Raw genomic sequence first — 22,621 nt, 5'->3', positions numbered from 1 at the left:
GATATAAGCTTTCAGCAAACCCCCCGTCAAGTCTCCTGCATTGTGATGCCCCCATGAGCTCGGACACAGCGTCACGGGTTTGACTGACCCGCAGTGGTGTTTGCACACAGTCTCACTGGGATCAGCTACACGCCAGCATTGTTAACGAGAATTTAGCTTGTGCGGATTTCCATACTTTTGATGAACTCCCAATTACTCATTCTGTTTCTACTTTATTATTCAAAACTCTTTTGAAATTAAATTCCACATAGAGTGAAAGCAGAACCAAACCAAGAAGTTTAAAAGTGTTTAGAGTTTAAATGAAGGAGTCATGTGACTGAGCACAAAGTCTGTCAGGTACACTCTTACAAACAGCCATGTGATCTTTAAGGACCAAGTAGTCAGGACCTTGGTTTAAGATCCCATCTGCAGGAAAACCCCTCTTACAGCACAGCATACCCTGTCACCATACTGGAGTATTTATTCTTGTATAGATGAAAGCGCACAACCTACTGGTTCACCAACACTTTCCACAGCCACCCAGTTCACCTTAAAGGTTTCCCTTTCCAGTACTGACCCGGCTCAGCCTTGCTGAGCTTCTGGGATCCAACAGATTAGGCTACAAAGAGGAAACACTGCTCAGTAAAAGACTTTTGGCATTAAATCACCTCTTACTGGAAAATGCAGGAAGTGTCTGTGATAAAGAAGCAGTTCTAATGTGAGAACCAATAAAACCCAAGACAGTTAAGTCAGAGAACAGTACCTGGACACGTAACCACTGCTCCGGTTGTCTGTGATAACCACCTCCTTGGGGTCCTCCGATTCCGATTCAAACTTACTGTCAGTCTGACACTGTGTCTCGGACTCCTTCCTCTGCTGTGAGAGGACATAAAGAAACGTTAGTACTGCAGCTTTGCTTTAGAGCTCCAGAGCCATACCCCGTTCTGTCCTGGCATGGGCTAGGCTGATTACATTAAGGTCATCACCACAAATTTAATTCAAAAGCCTGCAAGTCCCATCATGATTGACACTAAATATTCTTTGGTGCATATGTCCAGGTCTAAAGGATTTTATCAAACATTACACATAGAAAACAAAACCGCAACATGAAAAATATGAAAACATTACCAAGTTAGAATCAGATATGACCTTCCTGAGTATTCATACAAACCTGCTCCAGATCTAAGCTTCCTTTCAACAGGCTGATAGGATGTTCTGCTACTCTTCCTGTTCAAAATTGGCATACAGCAGAAGGTACTGCTTTACTAAAAAGGGCTATGGGAGTATAAAGCAAGCGACCCACAAGGATCCTGTAATTTGTAACCTCTCCTATATCCATGCCCTAGGGGATGAAGTGGACCAGTCAGGTGAGGAATTGTCTGTACCATGTAGCCTAGCCTGCAGCATGCAGTGTGAAGGCAAGCAGGGCAGTTTATTCCCTTGCCACAGCCAGGCAGTCCTTTCAGCTATGCCTTTAAACACAGGAAGATGGAATCTGTGCCCTGCCAGCAAGACTGGCTCTTCAGAGCAGCATTCGGTACATCAGCACAACTCTGCTGATCTCCTGCACACCTGTGTACGCAAGAGACTAGCTAGTCTGAGCTTTAGCAGAAGGCATCTTAGGTCTGGATGGAAATTAGCAATGGCTATTAAGAACACTGAAGGATGCCAAAGATCTAACTGTATAACTGATTAACCACTAAAACCTCTTCCAAAAACACATTTCTGAATTGCAATGTAAGGGGCCATAAAACTTGAATAATCTGCACAGTAAGATAGGTAGCCCTGAATTTTAATTTTAAGGAGACTCACTTTGTAAAGACCCTGGCAATAAATCAGGGTCAAGCGGAAGCTGGATCAGAAAAACTCAAGAAGATATTAGTGGGGCAGAGGCCAGGCACTTACCCGCACATGCACAGCCGATGGGTGGAAAAACTTGTGGACAATGTAAGTGGTAGCAGCAATGCAGAAGACAATGGTGCCCAGGATCTCCTTCCACCAGGGCAGCAGCAGCACCGGGTCCTTCCTGCGCGGCTCCCTCGGCGACGTGTCCCCAGGAAGGAGGCTGACCGCTGCCTCCCGCCGCCCGCGGTAGCGCTTGCTGTACGGGAAGTAGTACCCATTGTCTGCGCGGCCAGAGAGCAGAGACAACTCTTGAGAGACCGCTCGCTGCAGTGTACTGGATTCCAAATAGAGGTGTTAAAAAGGATGACAGACTTAATTACAAGTTAAATGTAATCAGCTCTCATTAGCAAGGCAGGGAGGAGAGGTGAAATGGGTCCGAACGCCTGCAGTCTCCTGTCCTTGACGAGCTTTTTACGCACCGTAGGGATACTGCAGGACAGACAGGGCTCCGTTGCTGTACTCCTCGTGGGAGAACTTGTCGTTGTTCAGACACTTGTCAAATTCCTCGGAGCCCACCAGCACCGGGGTCCGCGAGGGCGAATCTGAACAGCAGGGGGGCAGAAAACAAACCGCATGTGGAACCAGAGCTCGGGGGGTGACGGTAACACACGCTTAGTGTTAGCAAGCACCAGTCATACTTCGATATTCTTGAAGGTCGGCTGGTATAAATGACAGGCTTCCAGGTTATCGCACATAATAAACATCGCAGATTAAGCTACACAAAGATGTCGGCAGTGACGGGGGGTTATGTGACTCACGGATCAGAGGCTTCCACTTGACAGTGGGCAGGGAGATGATGCTGTTGTCAGAGCTTCGGCTGTCCAGGGCTTTGGACTTGGTGGGGAATTTCTCCGAGACTCGGACAGAGGACTGCAGGTAGAGCTGTCCCCGGAACATGCCTGCAAGAGAAGGAAGAGTAAAACAACATACTCCTCCAAAACATAAGCATTCAAATAGTAACTCATTTTAAAAAAACATACACAGTATTTTAAAATATCAAAACAATACCAATAATTTTAAGAATGCAGCGATAACTGACGGCAAATAACAGGCTAGGTAATTTGCCTGCTTCTGTATATGAGTGCAACTACCACCTCACAGAACAGGGTAGTGTGGAAAAGCTTTGCTAAAATAAAAGTAACATTGTACAGTGTCCTCATGTGTAAAAACAGCATAACCTTACACAAGTTCATAGATTCTGCACTTAATCATCTGGACCCAAGGCATCCATCTTTCCCTTAGCATGCAGATCGGGGAAAAAGCATATCTATTGGGACAGGTCATCATCCGCATGATCTGCATCATACTGAGTAAAATGTTAAACAAATGCAAAGTGATTGCAAAGGACATGGCACCTATTGATTTGTGGAAAGAAATTAAGAGTTTAAGAGCTTATAGAACAGACTGTTCCTTCACAAAAATGCACCCTGGCCAGACTGGACAAATTAAACGCAAGGTTAGCTGATGCTGTTAGCCACAAGTTGGCAAGAGCAAGAGCACCAACTTATGGGCCGCACTCAATACTGTGACAATCACCTATACGTTTATAGTGGAATACAATATGAAGTGTTTTGCAAACTTGTGCAATGCCAGAAAGAGACCCTGCGCAGAACCTAGCCGATGTGTTGATGGCCACTGTAGAACACGGCACCTTAAAAAGTATTTCACTGCCTGCATCTACGGCAACACCAGCAAGATTGTTTTAGCAAACTCTGCCTTTCGTGCACGGAAATTGCATTGATGATTTGCACATCATCGGCAGCTGTCAATGATGCTGTTTTAACGTAACAGCATACATGTGGTTGATACTGCTAGCCAACTTAGATCCCATTTTCTTTCAGAGATCAGAGTGACTGCCTGCTCTCACACGTTGCACAGGAACGGGAGAGTCCTAGAGCACTGCACCCTGGGAAACCCACTAAGCCATTGACTCCAGGCTCATTGCCATTTCCCTGTGCTTTTAAAATGCTGACTGAAGCCCCATTAAAAACGAATACATTCAGGACTTCATTTTACAACGGGTGTTAACCCTGGTTTCTTAGCAGAATAACTTGGCACGCTCGCACAATCTAACTTATCTGAAGTCTGTAATCCAACTAGTGATGAATTATATCTATACATATAGTACGAGGAACAATCATTTCTTCCTAAAAAATTATACTTCTGTCAGTGTAAGAACTACCTCATCTTGGAAATACACGATAATGGTGCCGTTGTGGTCAAGTGCTGGAAACACAATATTAAAGATACAATAACTTGGCTATACAGACGCTCTTTAGTGCCTTGATCACTCTGATTTACACCTGTGTGGGATGACAAAGTCCAGTAGTCTTCTTTATGAAAACAGCCAAGAAGCCCTTGTGTTTTAAAAACGGAAGCAGGAAGTTACCCAGGTAGATGCTAGATTCAGTGGCACCACGAGCAGCCTCCACAATTTCCTCCTCTTCCTCCAGCACAGAGTCAGGGCGCGAGGTGTAACTGGTGTCGTCAAACAGGTTGATGGGGATCACCTTCCCTCCTCGGACCAGCCAGGCCGAGGCTATGGGGGTGCAGAACTGTGGACACAGCAGACATTCACTCAGGAACTGACGGAAGAGAAGGGGTCAGGGGCTAGCAGAGAACACAGCGTACCCAGACCATTCATCCTTCCTGAAACAAAATCTTCCTGAAACCTGCCATCCATAAACGTCTTAAATGCTCAACAAGAACAGGTATTTCTGATGGAGCAGGGGCTAGGGTTCTGGACTCATAACAAAGGTTTAAGTGGATTTGCTGCAGTAAAATGACCAGCTGCATAAATGCATACAAACGTCATCAGACAAAAAATAATGAGGAACAAGTAATAGGTTTATTCCATGCTGGAGGCTCCACAACCGAAACGTTGTGTTTTCTTTCTTCTCTATTCAGCATGGAATAAACTTGTTCCTTTGCAGCCTGCACATGCTGACGCAGCTACCCACCTGAACTACAAAAAATAATCAGGTTTTCTTACAGTGAATGCTTAATCAGATTTGAGCTGAGAACTGCAGACCTGTGCCATGTGCTGTGCAGCTAAGGCATGACTCATAACGCTCACCTGATGCTCCCACACCAGTTGCCCCCCTGGCTTGTTGCTGAAGGCCATGACCTTCCAGTCAGGCACGGACACTTTGATGACGAGGTCCCTGGTCTCAGCCTTGGGCTCGTCATCCTCACAGATCACGCGCTGCCCCTCTCGCCACGCCCCCCCGCCAGCTGGCTCTCCCTCCAGGTAGTTCACCGCCGTCTGCACCGCAGGCACAAACTTTAGCTCGAAGTGCCCCACGCTGAAGTTCCACCTGTTGGGGCAAACCGCACAGTCAAGCACAGTGGTGCAACACTCCCAGGCCTGAAAAGCACAGTGCAACTCGGTTACAACACAGCCCGTTACTGTGTGGAATCCATGACGTACTGGCTCGTGTCCCAGAAGAACAGTACAAAGCCAGGAGAAAATGAATCCTTCACTCTTGATTGTGAAAGTCAAAATGAAATTGATTGTGCTGGACAAGTTGAGAAAAGGTGAAACTCCTGAAGCACTATACCAATCACCCCTCACCCTTTTTCAACAACATATATTTACATACAGTACAGTATATCCAATATTTTAGGATGAATTCAAGAAAACATGTATAAATACAGGTATTATCAGTTTTCCAGCCTGTAGTCAGATCGAGAAAGTGAGTGACGGGGAACACTGTTGCCTTAAACAAAGAGGCAAAACAAACAAATTCCTAAAAAAACTCAAAGCAAGTGAACCTGCAAAGTAACTTTGATTTTTTTTTTAGTTACTGCATTTCACCGTAGACCTGACATTAGAAGACACAGTTCTAACAAAACACCTGTGCACTAACACTGCATTTTTAGGAAAAGTAAAAAACTTTTTGGCAATATTACAAAACAAGTATGAAATATAACAATTGTATATACAAGTAAACATCTGTCAACTCCATTATTTATGGTTCACCTTTATAAGAAGTGTATAAATGAAAGAGGCTCAACTTTGAGCTTATTGAAACGTGATTCCTATTCGATATCATCTAATAACTTGACTCATGGGCACAGCAAACCATTCTGGGGACAGAAACGCCAGCACTCACTATAAGATGAGTAACACAGTGCTAGTCCTGGTCACAGACACCAGGACCATTTACAGATTTCACCATCAGTTCAAAAGTGGCACAGGGGGACCAACAGTCTGCTTAAGTGATCCAAACTCAGGACAGGCCAGGGCCAAGCCATGCCCAGTAGAGACAGCACAGCCTGTCTTGCTTGGTCCCTGCCTGCACGCTCGTGCACACGGATATGCCCAAATATGCATGCCTTCTCATACACGGGTGTCCCCAGCCCAGCCCGCCGGCCACGTGGCTCTGGAGACTTACTTCTCGTTGCCACTGCGGGGCCCGACCGCTCGCACGGTCTTCTGTGTTCTCTGCAGCAGCAACACATCCTCCGGCTCCAGCTCCTCCTCCTCCCAGCGGCTGCAGCCCACGGCCGAGCAGATATACCGCAGCTAGCGGGACAGAGAGAGAGAGAGAGAGAGAGGGGGGGACAACAGCAGCATTACCAGCAGGGTCCAGCCTGGGTCGCTTCTGAACAACTTGAGCGCAGGGGTGTTGGAAAGGTAACTGGGACAGGAAGGCTGGAGGTATGAAACAGGCTCTTCATAGCTCTCCTGTGCTGCCACCTCCCCTTGCCTCACCCCAGCCAAACAACCAGCACAGGTCCGCCGCTGGTGATGGGCTGGGCGGGAGTGAAAAGAGGTGAGCCCTGCTCTTTGCTGCTGCTGCTCTCCAAGGGGTGGACAGCACCCTCCACCCTCACACCTTCCTCAGCAGAGATGGCACCCCCCTCCACATCATCAGCCCCAAGGGGAAGGACACCGGCTGCTCAGGGCGTCACAAGCTGGACACACCTTGCCACTGTAGGCGCCCAGGCCATAGGTGGTGAGAGACTTGCCCCCGACGAGCACCGTGTCCTCCCTGATGCGGTAGGAGGACTCCAGCAGGGACTCCACCGTGAAGGGCACTGACTCCATGCTCTCCCGGTCCCGGTCCCACTGGAACAGCGCACCCTCCAGGGATGGGATGATCATCTTATTCCCAAACACCTTGCAGGAGAAAAAAAAAATGGTTTTTGATCCACACAGATAGGGGGTTAAGGTTTGCAGTTCCAAATTTCATCACTGAAAAAGTTTAAACATCCAGGTGGGGCTGCACATTGGTGGTGGTGGAGGGGAGTCCCCATTACCTGTAAAGCGCTTTGAGTGGAGTGTCCAGAAAAGCGCTATATAAGTGTAAGCAATTAATTATTAATTAATTAAACAACAGTGGCTGGGTTGGGATCACTAAGTTTACAGGAATTTCAGTGAGCCAGTCACAATTACCTGCCTGAAGGTTGACAGGTTTAAATGCATAGTTTGAGATGTAGATAAACATACACATAGATAATAGGGAATTTATATAGAGAGACTTAATCTGGGGCTCAGTTATATCAAATGTAACTAATTACGGACTATTTTCACATTTTTGGTATGGCATAACCCTAACCATGGGAAGCTTTAATTGAATTAATATTAGGTAGCCCAGAATCAGTACTAATCAGAGTCCACATTTTTTTCAAATACAGTTAGTAATATCGATTGACAAGTAATCACAGCCACTGAAATACTGCCCTTGCTTGACAAAAGTGTGTTTCTGAAATGCAGATGTAATGTATCACTACAGCTGGGAGCAGTGCAGATAGCCACTACAACAGATCAGCCATACTCTTCTCACTGTTGCTCCGTGGGCGCCAGACACAGGATCCATTGTACAGAAGGCTTCAAATCATCACGGGCTTTGCAAAGAGCTTAATTAGCTTAATTTCTCCACAGAGATTAGTGAACAAAGTCAATCATTTATTGTTCTTATGCTAAGACCCTGGTACTTAGACTAAATGCCTGACTGACATCCAAACAGATCTAGTGCTTTGTTCTAGAAAGCACAATGTGAAGACTTCTTCAAGCAGTGTGGCTTGCTGAAGAACATCTTCACTTTCCTACATTCTTGGCACAGGATCCTAGAGCTCAGCCTGACCCCAAAAGCCTGGCTGAGGTTTGGCCAATTCATTTTGAACAGTGCTCTAGATTTTGAGCTCAGCTCAGTTTCGGCCCAGTGATGTGCTGCTCCAGAAGGGAAGAGACAGCTTAACTTTGTAGCCACGTGGGCAGTGAAACAATAAGTCAGGGACAGAGTAATGGTCTTGTTGCAAGTGTTGACTGCAAGAGAACTTGAAAGGTGATTAACTTTAACTCATTTTAACAGTACGTGACATTGATTTGATTAAGCAGTATATGAACAAATGCACAGAAACCTAAGCAAACTAAGTACTAAATCAAAATTTGGTCATAATAGAGGAATACATTTAAGTCAAACAATGTATTTACACTACACCTTCTGGGAAATTAATGCCCAACAACTTCACTTTCCATGAGACTTTCATACAGCACATCATACCATGAATATCGACATTGGTTTTTCAATATAGCCAGCAATAAAGGTTTCCTTCTGCAGTTTCTCCTTGTGACAGGCAGATTGAATGAGGTCTTTAGTTTTAAAATTAGTCACAGTGCTTGTTTCCTACTCAAGACTTACTTTCAACTATGTACAGTATGTGTTCCAATCCGCTCTTCCTACCAGAGCACATATTACCTACTGACAGACCCTCCAGGAAAGGGCTCACTGAGATATAGTGAACACCGACTGTAACAGGGACAAGGCCACAGTGCAAGCAAAAATGTAAAGTATCATGACTTGGAAGACTGCTGGAGTTCCATGCTTACTTTTGAGTGTTTAGCTGGGACTCACATTTGTCAAATCAGGAACTCCCAATCCACTCCACTTAGAAAAGTAAAAAGTTTAGTTCTGTAGAGTGCATAGTTTTAAATTTAGCTTCAAACTGAGATTTTAGCATCCTTTCCCCCCCATGAGAATTTTAAGTGCATGGAGTTCCTGTATAGCTGCTTTGAACTGGTGCTTTAAAATGTCGTAATAACGGCTGATGTCATCTGTTCACACTAAGACAGCATGACTACACACCATACTGGCCACTGATTGGGTAGCAAGAGGTTTTAACAAGGAATTTAAATAGCACGGCAGTGAGTCATCCTGCTCATTTTATCCCAGATAAAATCTACAGCGGAATCCAGCTTAACCTGTTACTTCATAATGGCTTTCATTCAGGACCACAGAGATGATCTCAAAGAGTTAATAATGTGTCATTCTACATTACCGATAGCATCATCAGATGTTCACCCTGACCAGTGAAGTCTATATCCTTCCTGCTCTTTTTTTAAGAAATTCATAATCTGCCCTTGTAATGCAGTTCAACAAAGTGCTCCGAAGTCTATATCTAGGGATTATGTACTTTAACTAGAAACAACAGAGGAGAAAACACTTTAAATGCTAGGAAAAAAAACCAAGAGGGAGAATATAGTCTCAGGAGGACAGCAAGACTTCATTTGCCTTTCCACTGCGGGAGAGCTACAAGTTTTCTACAAAACAAGGAAGGAGTGCATTTGTCATAAGATCCATCAATGCAGTCAACCTGTGAAAGACCCAGTACTGGAGACTGAGCCAAGACATGCGCCCAGTGCAGCAGAGCTCTACCCCAAACGGGCTCTTCAGCCTCTCAAAATGGATCTTTAGCACAGGCAAAAGGGTAGAGGAGGGTGTACCACAGTCTATTTCCAAGGAGTCAAAGAAGAACAATTTCTGATTTGAAGACCTTTCTTTGAGAAGATGAAAATACCCTGAATTACACAATTATTAGCTAAACTTCCTTGCCATTTTGTGGAGTTTGATTCAGCCCCCAGCTCCTAGTAACACAATACAGGGACGACTGGCCGCAGGTACTGTGCACACTAACCCTGCGAAGTGCAAAGCGTGGCAGAGATACGGCCTAGTGCCGGAGTCCCGGGACGCATCAGCGCACCCCTGACTGCGCACAGACGGCAGACACATCGGCCGCACAGCGCGGACGGTGCACTGACGCACTTGTCAGACTGAATTTACCCCGACAGCCTAGACAGGCTGGCTACAGCAAAACATGTTAGTGTCTGATGGGGGCCTGGGGAGACACGCACGGTGTAGGACAGCCTGTCCAGAGAATAAGGAAGTTTAGGGAATGAAGCAAGACGAGCTGAACTGCCTCCTCGTTACCTTTATGTTGATACAGTGTATCATAAAACTTTAATAAGTGCTACAGCATGTCTAAATCGACAGAGAAGGCAATCCCTTCTACAAAACAACCTTGCGGCTATTCACGGATTGTGGTAAACTCAGTTACTCTATTAAATACCACGTTATTGTGGTTCGTGTCCATTATAGTGCTGTATCATTTTATCCTAAATTGTAATTACTCTGCTGACCAGTTAAAAACTTTGATCCATCTGTTATTGAAACAAAGGTTTATATACAGAAACTACAAAGTGTTGTAATATAAATGGTCAAGTCCACAGCTGAGCCTAGATTCGGTATCATTAAGCCGACAGAGAGAATGCTATTCTGCTCCCTGACATGTAAGGAGTCCATCACCATGTGCACAGCTGGATAGACAGGATCCTTTGGCAGGTAAATTTCCTTTGGGCAAGAGAACAACAGCATTGGTCACAACAGGGAGACAAGGATACAAACACACAGCATCTAAGTCACAAGTCCCGACTACTGCTCATCACTGTTAAATTACAGGGGTTCGATTCCAGGCTGGGGTGCCTTCTGTGCATGCCTACCCTGGAGTAGATCGGACTCTTAACTATTCCTGTGTACCTGGTAGTGCAGCATACTCTGTAATAGTGTGGTAATTCAGAATAAGCAGCTTTCTAAATGATTAATGTCAAGTATTAACAGAACCCAATTTGCAATTGTAAATGTCCTACAATGAGACTGTATTGTTTAATAGTTGAAAAGGAATAGCAGTTCTGATCGCTGAGTAGGATCCTCATGGGGGCTGTGAGGTCTGACTGCGTTTCTGAAGAGACTGTAACAATGCAGTACAACTAACTTAGCTTAAATTGAGCTAAATTGACATTTCTGTGGATAAATCCAAAAAAGCAGGGGAAAGAATTAAGTAAGATCATACTAGTTAGTATAACACAGAACATGAAAAGTGTTTATTTTTGCCTGCCTGCGGAGCCCAGGTCATCAGGAAGAAGCCTGGCCTCAGTGAGCAGTGGTTGAGTAAAGAGGTGAGGAGTTCCAGCGCAGGGTGATCGAGGCCCAGCCTGTCCTCAGGATGACAGCAGCACAGGGCTCCTCCAAAGGCATGCACAGCAGAGCGGGGGAGGGGCTGGGCCAAGCAATGACATCACCCTCTGCTGGAGCATTACCTCATCCTAATCCTGCACATCATGACTCACTCCAGATTGGCTGGGCTCCTATCTCTTTGAAGTGACAGTGGGTTTGCAGACTTGCTGTTTATCCACTGCACTCGCCACATTCCTCACACCCCCATAGGTAAAGACTTTATTTCGGTTCCACGGCAGGAGCCAATGGCATTGGCCAGACCCCTAATCACTAAGCAGACTGGTGTCTCAAGGACAGGGCTTACGAATCAAACTGCCTGGTTACAAAACGCCAGGGGTTGCTGGAGCTCACAGCCAATCAGCGCCCACTCCGAGCAGGCAACACTATGAGGTTACTGGCGTTTGAAGAGACAGGTTAGAAACTGCTTAAAAAGCAGAACAAAAATACCTGTCAGAGTGAAACATGCCCCTGAGCTACAAACTTTTAACATCTAGAGCTAATTCGTAATAGGACCCGTGCTCTGTCAGCTCCCCCACCAAACTGGACAACCACGATTGCAATGATCAAACCTTTCGCAAAAAACAAAATAGCCCAAATAAAGAGCAATAAAGAGCTGTCAAAATTTATTGGCAGAAAAATGAAAGAAGCCATGCCTCACAAGCTGAGCTTCACAGACCTCTCTTCAGGCTGGAATCACATGCTTTGCCAGGCAGAAAGAAGACTATTGTGAGACTGAAGTTCAAGTTCAACACTCAAGCAGATCAGATCTAGACGAAAGAACAGCGGGCAGAGAGGGAGAACAGAAGAACGAGGAGTTTAATGTGACTTTAGGAGTCGAGCTCTGCTACGCCAACCTCTTCCAAGCCCAGACCATCAACAGTCCATGAGCTGAGATCAAATAATTTACTGGAGATTGTTAAAACAGTTTAATTTCAGGCAGAGTTTGTTCCTGATGTGCAGTAGCAAAGTGCCTTCGTATCCGTCCTGTCAGTGATTTAATTACTGCAATTCTGTCCGACAGTCTCTGGTTTTAAAGAAATGTATTTAGAAGAAGTTAAGCAGACAGAAACAAGGGGTTCATCTATACAGACTGAGGCCCGTTCTTTATTACAACCTGTATTACCTGCATTAATTACGGTTTCAATAAATATGGGAATGTCTAAGTGACTGAATAGTCCTCCAAGAAGTGAAAGTGTACTCCTGTAAGATGAAATGGGCACACAGGAAAGACTGGGTTGTCCGTGGATAATTCCCCACCCCTTTGTAAACCTCCCCTTTTTGATTTACTAGATGCAACAGAATGTTTAAAGCATACTGTAAGGCCCCCCCGTTTTCAAAATGTAGTTGACTGCAATGAGCATTAGAAGAAAATGTACTTTGTACAGGGATCTGAATTAAAACTAACAAAAAAGCCAAGGGTGTTGACTAGTTCTGGTAAGGTATGTCACTCAAATAATTTCTGGAAAATTCCCCATCTGTAGTAATGGGTAAAATGCAAGTTTGTTTTACATACAAGTGCCACTGAAATAAGAGGCAGAGGTAACTTTCAGGAAGAAAAAGGCAAAGGGGGGGAAAAAAATCAAGGCATTAAAGGTGCCCAGCAGCCAACAGGACAGCAGGGGGCAGCACCAGGCTCTTGGTTCTCTTAGGTTAGTCCGATGCACAGAAGATATCTTCTACATGCTTGTTTAAACTCTAATGGAAACAAAACAGCAATTTACAAAGTTATCAGGAAAATCTAGTCTTTTTGAAAAATCTGTACTGAAATTTTAAAGAACAGACAGGAAAACTCCTTATGCTTATTTCTGTCGTGAAAAGGGCTGATCAAAAGGGACTGTAGGGCGGCACAATGGCAAAGGAGCTAGTATTGCTGCAGTGCTGGGGGCCTGGGTTCAATTCCAAACCTGGGGTGCTATTTGTGTGGCGTTTGGATGCTGTCCACATATTCGTGCGGGTTTCCTCCATGGGCTCTGCTTTTCTCCCACAGTCCAAAAACATACTGGTAGATTAATTGGCTTCTGGGAAATGAGCCCGCGGCACAAGTGTGTGTGTCCGTGTGTCTGTGCTGCAGCGGACTGGTGTCCTGTCCAGGCTGTACCCTGCCTTGTGCCCATTTCTTGCCAACAGTGGTCCTGGCTCCCCTGCAACCCTAGATTTGAGGAAGCGGATAGAAAACGGATGAAATCAACGTAAGAGGTGCATCTGTGACTCTCCGCATCCGGTGGCTTTCCTCTTCTTGTGGGAATCTGTTCCATTCCTCTCGCAGAGCGACGTGTGAAAGGGCACGTGTTCCAAGCCACACGTTCAACGCTACTCGAACCTGGAAACCCGAGCATCCGGAGCACTGTGACCTTCTCATCTAACGCTCTGCAAGAAACCTGTTGTCGCATGAGTGGCATAGGGCTGTGGATTCTGCAGCTGGAATACTGTCACGTCAGGAGCACGTGAGGACCTGGGACATCACCAGTGCTGTCACATTACCATTAATCTCTACAAGCGGAGGACAAGACACTGGTGTACTTTCCCCATCAAGTGTTGTGCGAAATCTTTGTTGCTCCAACTGCCAGTATCGCACTCCTGAATGTCTACAAGGCTGGTCTGCATAGAAGTGACAGCGCACAGACTTGGTGCAGCCTTCAACCAGCCAATGGCAGGAAAACGTCGATTTCATGATTCAACAGGTTATATCCTCTCATCACCTGCACTTAATCTATTTCTTTGATCAATGAGGCAATATAGTCATTAGGCATCAGTCAAAGTCATTCTAGAGTACAAATCACCACTCAATCAAAATAAATCTAAAATATTTAATCAATAAGCAAAGTCTGAAAGTCTATACTGTATATGGTTCCCTCCAACAGTACTGGAGGAGCAAAGTCAAAACTTATGTATGACTTATACACAGACATACATATCTACCTGTTTGAATTTTACACAATTTCAATATCTCAACTTTAAATATAGGAAAAACCCAGCTTTCAGGACATTAAATAAGATGTTCACCATACACATTTAGTGTACCCGTCACACATTTCAAATCTATTAAATCAGAATTATCCATTATAAACCAGTAAGGAGCAGAAGAGAATGAACATTAATTGCAGGGAGTGAAGAAAAAATTTATCAGCTTTCCTATTGAGTCTGGCAACAGAAGGGAAGCTGTAGTTGGGAATAAACTGCAATTTGAACCTTTACAAAAAAAATCAGACGTAAAAACAAAAGTTAAAACATTTTCCTCTTGGTTGGAGGTCCTAATGATTAAACCAGTGCCAATGAAGGTTAAGTAAGTGAAGGCAGTAAGGGTGAAGTCCTGCACTGGCCTGGGATGCACATGCACAGTGAATGACAGAACTGAGGTTTGGAAGCAAGTGAATAACAGAGATGTGTATGACCACAATTAATTTCAGCAAGCAGCTCTTTTCCTAATCTCTCCATCAGGCAGGCACGTGCAAACAAACAGTGCGAAGGAGATAAGGTGCTTGCAGCTGGAGAGCTGATGTCACACAGGAAACTGACTACTCATCTCTGCAGACACAAAAATGCTTCTAGACTAAAAAGTAAAAAACCACTAGCAATGTAAGTGAAGGAACAGCTGATTGGTGAAGACAGTGCAGGAAGTGGGCTGCTAACAGACTGGACGAGTAGAAGGTGGCACGCTCACACAATCTGGCCTTTCGATTCTCACAGCTTTGCAGACTGGGGTCTCCTTATACCAGGAGGGTTCAGGGGTGATGAGCCCCCAGGAGCTCTCGCTAGCACTGCCCCCCAAAAGAATGACAGGGAAATCACTTGCAGAGCCTGAGCACAATAAGAGCTGAAAATCAAGAGGAATGAGCCATTTGTGGTACTGTTCGAACGCAGTGGATGAGTCCAACACAGAAGAAAAAAAGAACTTTCCCCAGATGCTTTTCCTTTGGGTATACCAAAAGTGTGTCCCTTTGCTTTTCTTGTCAGTACGGAATACACCTTTACCTTTTTCTCAGCTTTTTATGCAGGTCCAAAGAGCCGGGGAAAAGACTGTTCAAGGCTGGAGAGAGCTGCAAATACTATTCAAACATAATCCACCCCGGGCACAGCCATGTGTTGAGCTGCGAGGTGTAGGGAGCAGGGAGGGATATCTGGATTCATGAAGGTACTGAGCTTTGAGGACAGGGGGAATGCTCAATGCCAGACAACAGGATTGTCATTTATTACCCTTTGGTTCTATATTTTCCTCTAAATAAAAACTGGATTTAAAAAAAGATGGTAAAGTACCAATTCGATAGCTACTGCTTTTTTCCCCAGACTGAACACTGAATTGGCAACACAGGAGAGGTTGGGTCTTGGAGTTTTGACAAACCAGCCCCACACTTTTTAAGTCCCTTGCTCGAATCATCATGAAGGGAGCTCGGCTATTCCTCTCCTGCTCCTTCTGGAGGCCCAGTCCTCCTCCAGTCATCTCTCAATGGCGTCGTCTGCATGGGACTCCCTTACAACAGCTGCATTCATTCATATGTAGAAAGCATTTGCAGATATCTCTACACCCTGAATTAAAACTATAAAAATAACATATGCAATAATGTCTGTTCCTTATCTTATCCAATCATTAAGATACTGTAAGCAGGCTACGCAGAGCTGGGTGAGCCCCCAACCTCGCCCTGAAGAGATGCAATAGAAAATGATATTCAGATGTGCTATGAATCACAGAATCTCTACCTGAAGAACATCGGAAACTTATGAGAAAGGAGTGCAGAAACGGATCCAGCAGAGGGGTATTGACTCGGTGAATGTGCCTCAATTGCTCAATTAAAAGCAAATGGGAGGTCTAGAAAAGGACACTGCAGGAGGAGGCACTCCCAAATCCTGAGTGAGGAACGCTTCCGGACCAGAGTCCACTGACAGCCATGTTATTTAGCTTACTATTCTGATCTTAAACACTGGGACAAGAGCTCTGGTCTTGTTCTTCCACTGCAGAACCTAATGAGTCCTTATAGGGCTCCGAATGGGCAGTCTGACCACAATGGGGAAAAGGACCTTTACAGTAACACTGTCAGTACCGTCTAAAACACTTTATTTAAACTTTAGATTTCACTAATGGTTATGTTTTATGGATAGTTTATGTCTGGATTGTTGTTTTGTACAAATTTATTCCCACAAAGCACCTTGGACTGCTTTAAGTTTTATATAGTGTCCATCATGAATAAAATAGTTTGTGATAACTGAGCTCTCTAGAACACTTGTGCTAGTTTGGTATGGGCTGCAAGGGCTGTGTGTTGGGCAGCTGGCATACAGTATGCATGGAATGTGTCAGTCGGGCTACCTCTGGCTTGCTGAGGCTGGAGGAGACCAGGCAGCCTGAACCCATGTCCAGGTCCCACTGCTTCCGGCCCTGATTCTCTGGGTCCAGGGCCGAGATCCGCCCGTCCAAGGTACTGATGATCACCAGAGACCTGCGGAGACAAACAGATCTGTAAACGAAAAACTGCACCAAATAAGCTGTTTTCCCATGCCAATACCAAGACTGTCTGGCTGCTCCCGTCTTGTCCCAGCCCTCCTACAGAGTTATTCAGCAATTCAGAAACATGCAGCCTGTGGGACTGGCAGCACACAGTACAGCAGAGCCAGAATGAGAGGAATGTGCCAATGACTGCACATGGCTCTGCGTTCTCTCAAGCACACACCTGTGGTCATCTCACAGCTGACCACTCTGCAGGGCCCACCCCTCCCCCCTTGTGTGGGGCCCCGCTGGCCAGAGCTGACCCCTCCATGGCCCCCCTGCCCCACCTGGGGCCTCCAGTGACCAGAGCACCAGGAGCAGAGTTGGAGTAGAACCATGAGTGACTGGTACCATTTTAACTGCACAGACCAGTGAGGTTGGAAGAGTACTAGTTTTATTATTAACTACAAGTTCGAATGTTTTACGTCAGTGTTTTTTTTAATTAAAGGGCAACTAAGATCATATTTTTATAATTCAGGGTTGGAAAAAATCAGCATTGATGAGTGTATTTTAAACCGCAATGCAAGTAATATGTACACAGTACATTCCTCCAATTTACATCACAAAATAGACAATTTCCTGGTGCATTACCATATTCTTCCATTTAGAACGAGGCAACATAACCTCCGGTGATGTGCTGTGTCCTTATTACACCATAAAGAAGTGGGCTTGTGAATACTTCTCTTCCAATCCAATATAAAATATCACTCTCAATTTCGAGACGCGTTTGCCAACAAATACTACTTGTTAACTCCCCATGCAGATCACATACCAACATTACTGCAGTGAAATGTCTGCTGCACAAGCTGTACTTCTTGTACATCACATTAAAGCAGTCATCACAGTGACTGGTGAGGGGGACAGGCCACATCACTTCACAACGGTCACCATTTTCAAACTCAACACTTGCAAGATTTTTCTAGAACGTCAATGAATTTAGTTTGTCAACGAGATTTAAGAACCAGTCGGAGAAATTGGGACTGCAGTTTCCCTCTCAGATATCACCTTATAACAACAACAACAAGCAAACTAGTTTCAGGGGGCAGCAAAGTGAACAACGAACAGGTTATCATAACATATTACACAAAGGCCATAGGAAAAAAGAAACCGAGCACAGATCAAGAAGAAAAAAGTGTGGAAAGAGCCTGTTGTCACTACTGCCTGCCCCTTTACCAGTTGGCTCTCCCAGAGCTGGGCTACTTATCAGGTCACCTGTCAGAGATCCCAGCTCAAACACATGTACTACTGCCCGCAGTAACCCCACAGGTTAGTGTGCATACACAGACACAAATGTTCAAATACACAGGTATAAGACGGAGCCACATTTAAAACAAGGAAGCAGCAATCAAGGACATGATGCAGAAAAAGCCAGTTGAAGGTACTGGAACAAGATGAGATGATGGCCAGATGTAGTTCTCTTACATGAAGGTGAAGGTGTGCAGCGGCCATACAACACAGGAAGTCTATTATTAGACATGTGTACAAAACAAGGAGTTTTAAAGCAAAGTTTTAAAGAGATGCTGCATCATCTCAGATATTTACAGACCTATCTTAAATTTAAAATTCTCTGCACAGCCACTGCACTGAGGTACTAAGTGGAAGCATGTACACTTCTTTAAACAGACCGAGGACCTGCATGCGCAGTTCGGGTGTGCTTGGGGGTGCGCATACAAAAGCCTGCAGCATTTCAGGCAGCTCTCAGAGACCGGCTCTCCGGCTCCCGAGCTCTCCGCAAGGAGAACCGGGCAGCACTCCCCCAGAGACCGGCTCCCGAGCTCTCCTCAGACACACCAGCACAGTGGAGGGGGTTTAACTGCTGCATTGTCGTGTTCTACAGGTGCATTCCAGTGAAAGCAGACTGAAGGCTTCCACACCTAGCAAATGTCCCACATTGCTGGTATGAGAATCCTGGTGTAACGTACAGAGACCTCGGGAGTTCTTTCCAACATCATGAGAGAAATCTCGCCAAGACCACTTTTTTCAAACCTATATGAGTCAATAATTGAAAGAAAATACATACCTATGAGCCCTCTGTTGCAGAGAACATAAAAACAAATCAAGGCAAACTGATCTGGTCATAGAGACCAAGGGAAAACAGAAGGAAACTGACTGGACAGGTCCAAAATGCCAGGCAGCAAGACATCTAGCTCCCAGCCCAAGCACAGCGCTGTGTGAAAGGCAAACAAGGCAGAAGTCATTCAATACCCTGGAGTTATAGGACACAGACATGGCCTAACGTGCACTACAGTCTGTCTGCTGTGAAGTATCACATGAAGTTCAGCAATCGCGTTTAAAAACCATTACCAATTCAAGACGCAGTTAGCACAGAGATATTTCTGGTTCCCACAGGGACCCAATGCAAATCACCATACTAATAGTCTTAAATGCATAATTTATATGGCAGAAAAGCATACATTTGCAAAATTAGTGTATCAGCCCAGCACACTCTGTTAACACCACCCAGAATTTTAACTTTTCTTTTTTTTGGTTTCATTTCCAATCTTTCCTGAAATGTCCCCCATTGACAGCAGGGAGTCTTCCCTGTGCTGAAGCAGGGAGGGCTCAGCCCAAACGTGTTGTTTCTCTTCCAGACTTCACTCCAACTCGGGAGCCCAAACGTGCGCTCCCTGCGTGTAATTGGCTGACTGGCTATCCAAAAACATTGGGCTGATTGGTTGTTGCTAAGCAGTAGGCATGCAGGGGGAGCAGGATGCTCTGGGTCCTTGTGCCTTCCCCTTTTCGCTCTCTACGGCAAATCAAGGGATCAAAACATAGGTTTGAAGAAATGTGCTTTCAAAAACCAACGACATTTTAGAGGAACAGAGCCTCAAAAAGAAACTGTGCTCCCCATGAGCCAAAGCAAGCAGGAAGGAAGAAAGGAGGGACAGGGGGTTACTGCAAACTCCCACAGCCTCAGCTGCATACCACACCTCAGGCTCCTGTCTCATCCTGACACAGCTGCCTTCACCTGTAGCTGTGGAATGAGAGAAGGAGATCCTACTTAGTAGACCTCTCACCCGTAGGAGACAGTGAAGAGAAGAGTCTGGCACCTCACATTTCTACTGCATGCCAAGAGAAAGTTAATGATTGTTTGAAATGACACTTTGACATACACATGTCACAGGTGCTCCCATGTTTTCAATCTATTTTAGAGATGCTGCATTTCCTTGCAAAACAAGATGCGAATAGTCAATTTCTTTGTGATAATGTTTTTTTTTTTTTACGCTGCAATGATTTACACTATCACTTATCAGAATTTGAACCCACACTTGTCCATCTCAGCAAAGGAAAGGGTATTGTACACAGTCAGATCAGGCAGCCTACTCGGAGATGACTTTTCTCAGCAGTTCTGAATCCCATCACTCATACTCGGTCCCAGTGCAACAGGGAACCGAGCCCATTGAAAAGCAGGGCTGCTCTTACTACTGGAGTGTCCCTAGGGCTCATTTTTCACTCAGCAAATCAGCACGTCCTTCCTCGACCCTGTCCAATCAGTGCAGGCATCTGGCTGTAACTGTGCAGCAGCAGGCAGCGGTTTCACAGCCCTCTCTCGTGCGCCGATCCCAGTTCTGTCTGGGGCACAGACACACAATCGGCACGATCTGATGAATAAGAGGCACGCGGGCAGCGAGCGGCCAGGGGCAGAGCGGTGCTGCCGCGTGCCAGCCTGCCTCCGTACCTGCTGAAACACACAGGTGCACCTGACTGCTCAGCACTCCCAGCCTACAAGGTGTGTGGAGGCAGGTCACAGAGCTGACATCTCCATCTCCAGTGGCGTATGTGGAAAGTGCACAGAAGCCAAAGGAATGCTGGGCACCCTGCATAGACCTCCGAGCCAAAACGAACGACATTGGCCCAGTTTTTGACAACTAAAATTCAAAGTAACCAGAAGACATTACAAAGAGGTAACACTTAAACTGCTATACAAAACAACTTAAACTTGTTAACTTAATGGCAAAAATTCTCAGAAAAATTCTTAATGGCAAAACGTACAAGCATTTATTCTGCTTGTTTAAGAAGTGCCCTCATCCTTTATCTTGTCAGAAAGTGGTTTAATTTGTACACACAACTTCCAGTATTCCACATTCTGCTCCTGGGACAGACAGTCCAGTACTCTGGAGAGCTCTGCCGAGTGGGTACACCGAATGTATCCTCAACACTCTCTCCTGAACTCAAAGCTCTGCAGGCAGGAGAGAGGTTCACAAGTACACGTTTGTGAAACGGGTTCTGGAAAAATGGCAGTGATTTATGCGAAGTTGGTAAAAGGGGAACAAATAAAATATGCTTTAGGGCAGTGTGTCGAGGTTCCCATTCTGCTGCAGCCTGTGCCACACCCTACTGGGGCAGGCAGGAGGCTTAGGGCTGGGTGATGGGACAGGGCGCCAATGCTGTAGCACCAAGCCACAATCGCTGTACTGCCACCACTCCTCGCTGAGAGGAGCGACTACAGCAGGAAAACAACCTAGTTCTCCTTGGAAATGCCCAAGACTTTTTCTGACCTAAAAAAAAAAAAGTTTTCATGCTGCGTGTGCTCCGAAATATTTTTAGAGCTCGAGGGGTTGGGAGTACGTTTTTTTTTTAAAACAGCTCTAATTTGAGGAAGTGGAAGCAAAATGTGTCTGTCACTGGCACTGCTGGGCGCGTCTCCTCGCTCAATGCTGTCAATCAATACTGACTGGCAGAGCTTGGCCGGCGCCAGCAGCACCAGGGATGGGAGATTTTCACATGCTTCACTGCAGACAAGACCCCCTTGCATCGGCAGAGCTGAACCCAATGATCTCTGGAAACTAGATAAAGGTCCACCTGTCCACTCTGCCTTTCACCATCCTCTCAGAGAATGGGAAATCTTTTCTGCTGCGATCACAACGATCAATCAGAGTACCCGGTGTCCGAGAAGACAGCCAAGTTCACTCTTACTCCTACATATGTAGGAACAGGGTTCCTGCCGTCATGCTCCATCTCTATAAACAGACGATCAGAAGTGACTACTTTGGGGATGCAACATTTGACCCCTGTGAGTTGTCTTGTGCACTGAAATCAGCCAGGTGGCTGAGAAGTTCTGTTACAAGGATGCACACAAAGTCTTTGGTGTACTAAAATCGCACCCCTATAGAAGCACTTGTCATCCAGCTTTGTTTACTGAATAAACTACATGGGTGTGTGCAATACGACAACTGCTTTCTCCTGTGGCGACTTGCAGTTATTCCTTCTTTCGGCACTTTCCCGAGCTTCACTTACTGGTCTCCAATCCCGGGACGGGACCAGGGCTTCCGACAAGGTCACCCACTGCACGAGAGCAGACTGGATTGTGCTCACTGACAGCCCCCCACATCTCCACAGCATTTCGCTGGTGTCTAGAAGAAATCTAAACAGCCCTTCCTCAGCTCGATTTTACTTCGATTGGATCTGTGCTAATTATTGCAGGAACAGAAAAATGCATTTTTGTTCCTACAAAAAAAAAAAGGTATGGCACCCTCTTAAATTAAAGGGTCCTGTCTAACATGATTCCAGCGCAATGGGCTGGTTTTAGATTAAGTCACATTGCGTTACTTTAGTAAAACATTGCTGACATGCAAAGAGCTGTTACAGATATGTTAAAGGTGCCATGAAGAAGACAGTGGGTTTGTTTTTTGACTCACTAACGCTCCTCATTGGAATGATGGGGTGCAGTAGAAGTGCACTGCAGTACAGAGGGGGGATTTCCCTTGTATTAATAGCAGAGTGTGCAGGGATTGCACTGAGGAATGGAGCAGGACTCCATATTCTCCATTAAAAATACTGGACCTGATCACCGCGCTCAAGATTCCTTAGCTCCGCACAAAAACATGTCATTCAAAAGTCAAACAAAACTCATAAACATGCTCTACTTTCAATCATACGCTCTGAAGAAGCCCTCCTCCAGACTCGCAACCCACGCAGAATACTCATCTTCGAAACACACACGCCCTACTTCATCTGCTAC

The 22,621-nt window shown here is 45.5% G+C and overlaps 1 protein-coding gene across 4 annotated transcripts in view; it reads right to left on the bottom strand.

The window, feature by feature from the left end:
- The window catches only part of eif2ak3 (eukaryotic translation initiation factor 2-alpha kinase 3), a 45,202-nt gene that overhangs the window by 10,162 nt on the left and 12,419 nt on the right, over nucleotides 1–22,621 (bottom strand). For all 4 annotated transcript variants that reach the window (XM_006629568.3, XM_015344632.2, XM_069189053.1 and 1 more), the window contains exons 2-10: nucleotides 16,483–16,612; nucleotides 6,815–7,009; nucleotides 6,282–6,412; nucleotides 4,961–5,201; nucleotides 4,274–4,439; nucleotides 2,643–2,783; nucleotides 2,304–2,426; nucleotides 1,885–2,105; nucleotides 743–855 (exon numbers count right to left, since the gene is read on the bottom strand). In XM_006629568.3, the coding sequence (XP_006629631.2) occupies nucleotides 743–855; nucleotides 1,885–2,105; nucleotides 2,304–2,426; nucleotides 2,643–2,783; nucleotides 4,274–4,439; nucleotides 4,961–5,201; nucleotides 6,282–6,412; nucleotides 6,815–7,009; nucleotides 16,483–16,612 (1,461 nt within the window). The remainder of the gene's footprint in view (nucleotides 1–742; nucleotides 856–1,884; nucleotides 2,106–2,303; nucleotides 2,427–2,642; nucleotides 2,784–4,273; nucleotides 4,440–4,960; nucleotides 5,202–6,281; nucleotides 6,413–6,814; nucleotides 7,010–16,482; nucleotides 16,613–22,621) is intronic.

Source organism: Lepisosteus oculatus, chromosome 1, assembly GCF_040954835.1.
Source record: "Lepisosteus oculatus isolate fLepOcu1 chromosome 1, fLepOcu1.hap2, whole genome shotgun sequence".
NCBI lineage: Eukaryota > Metazoa > Chordata > Actinopteri > Semionotiformes > Lepisosteidae > Lepisosteus > Lepisosteus oculatus.
The sequence above is the reverse complement of the archived record's forward strand: the minus strand, read 5'-3'. Positions and strand labels throughout refer to the sequence as shown.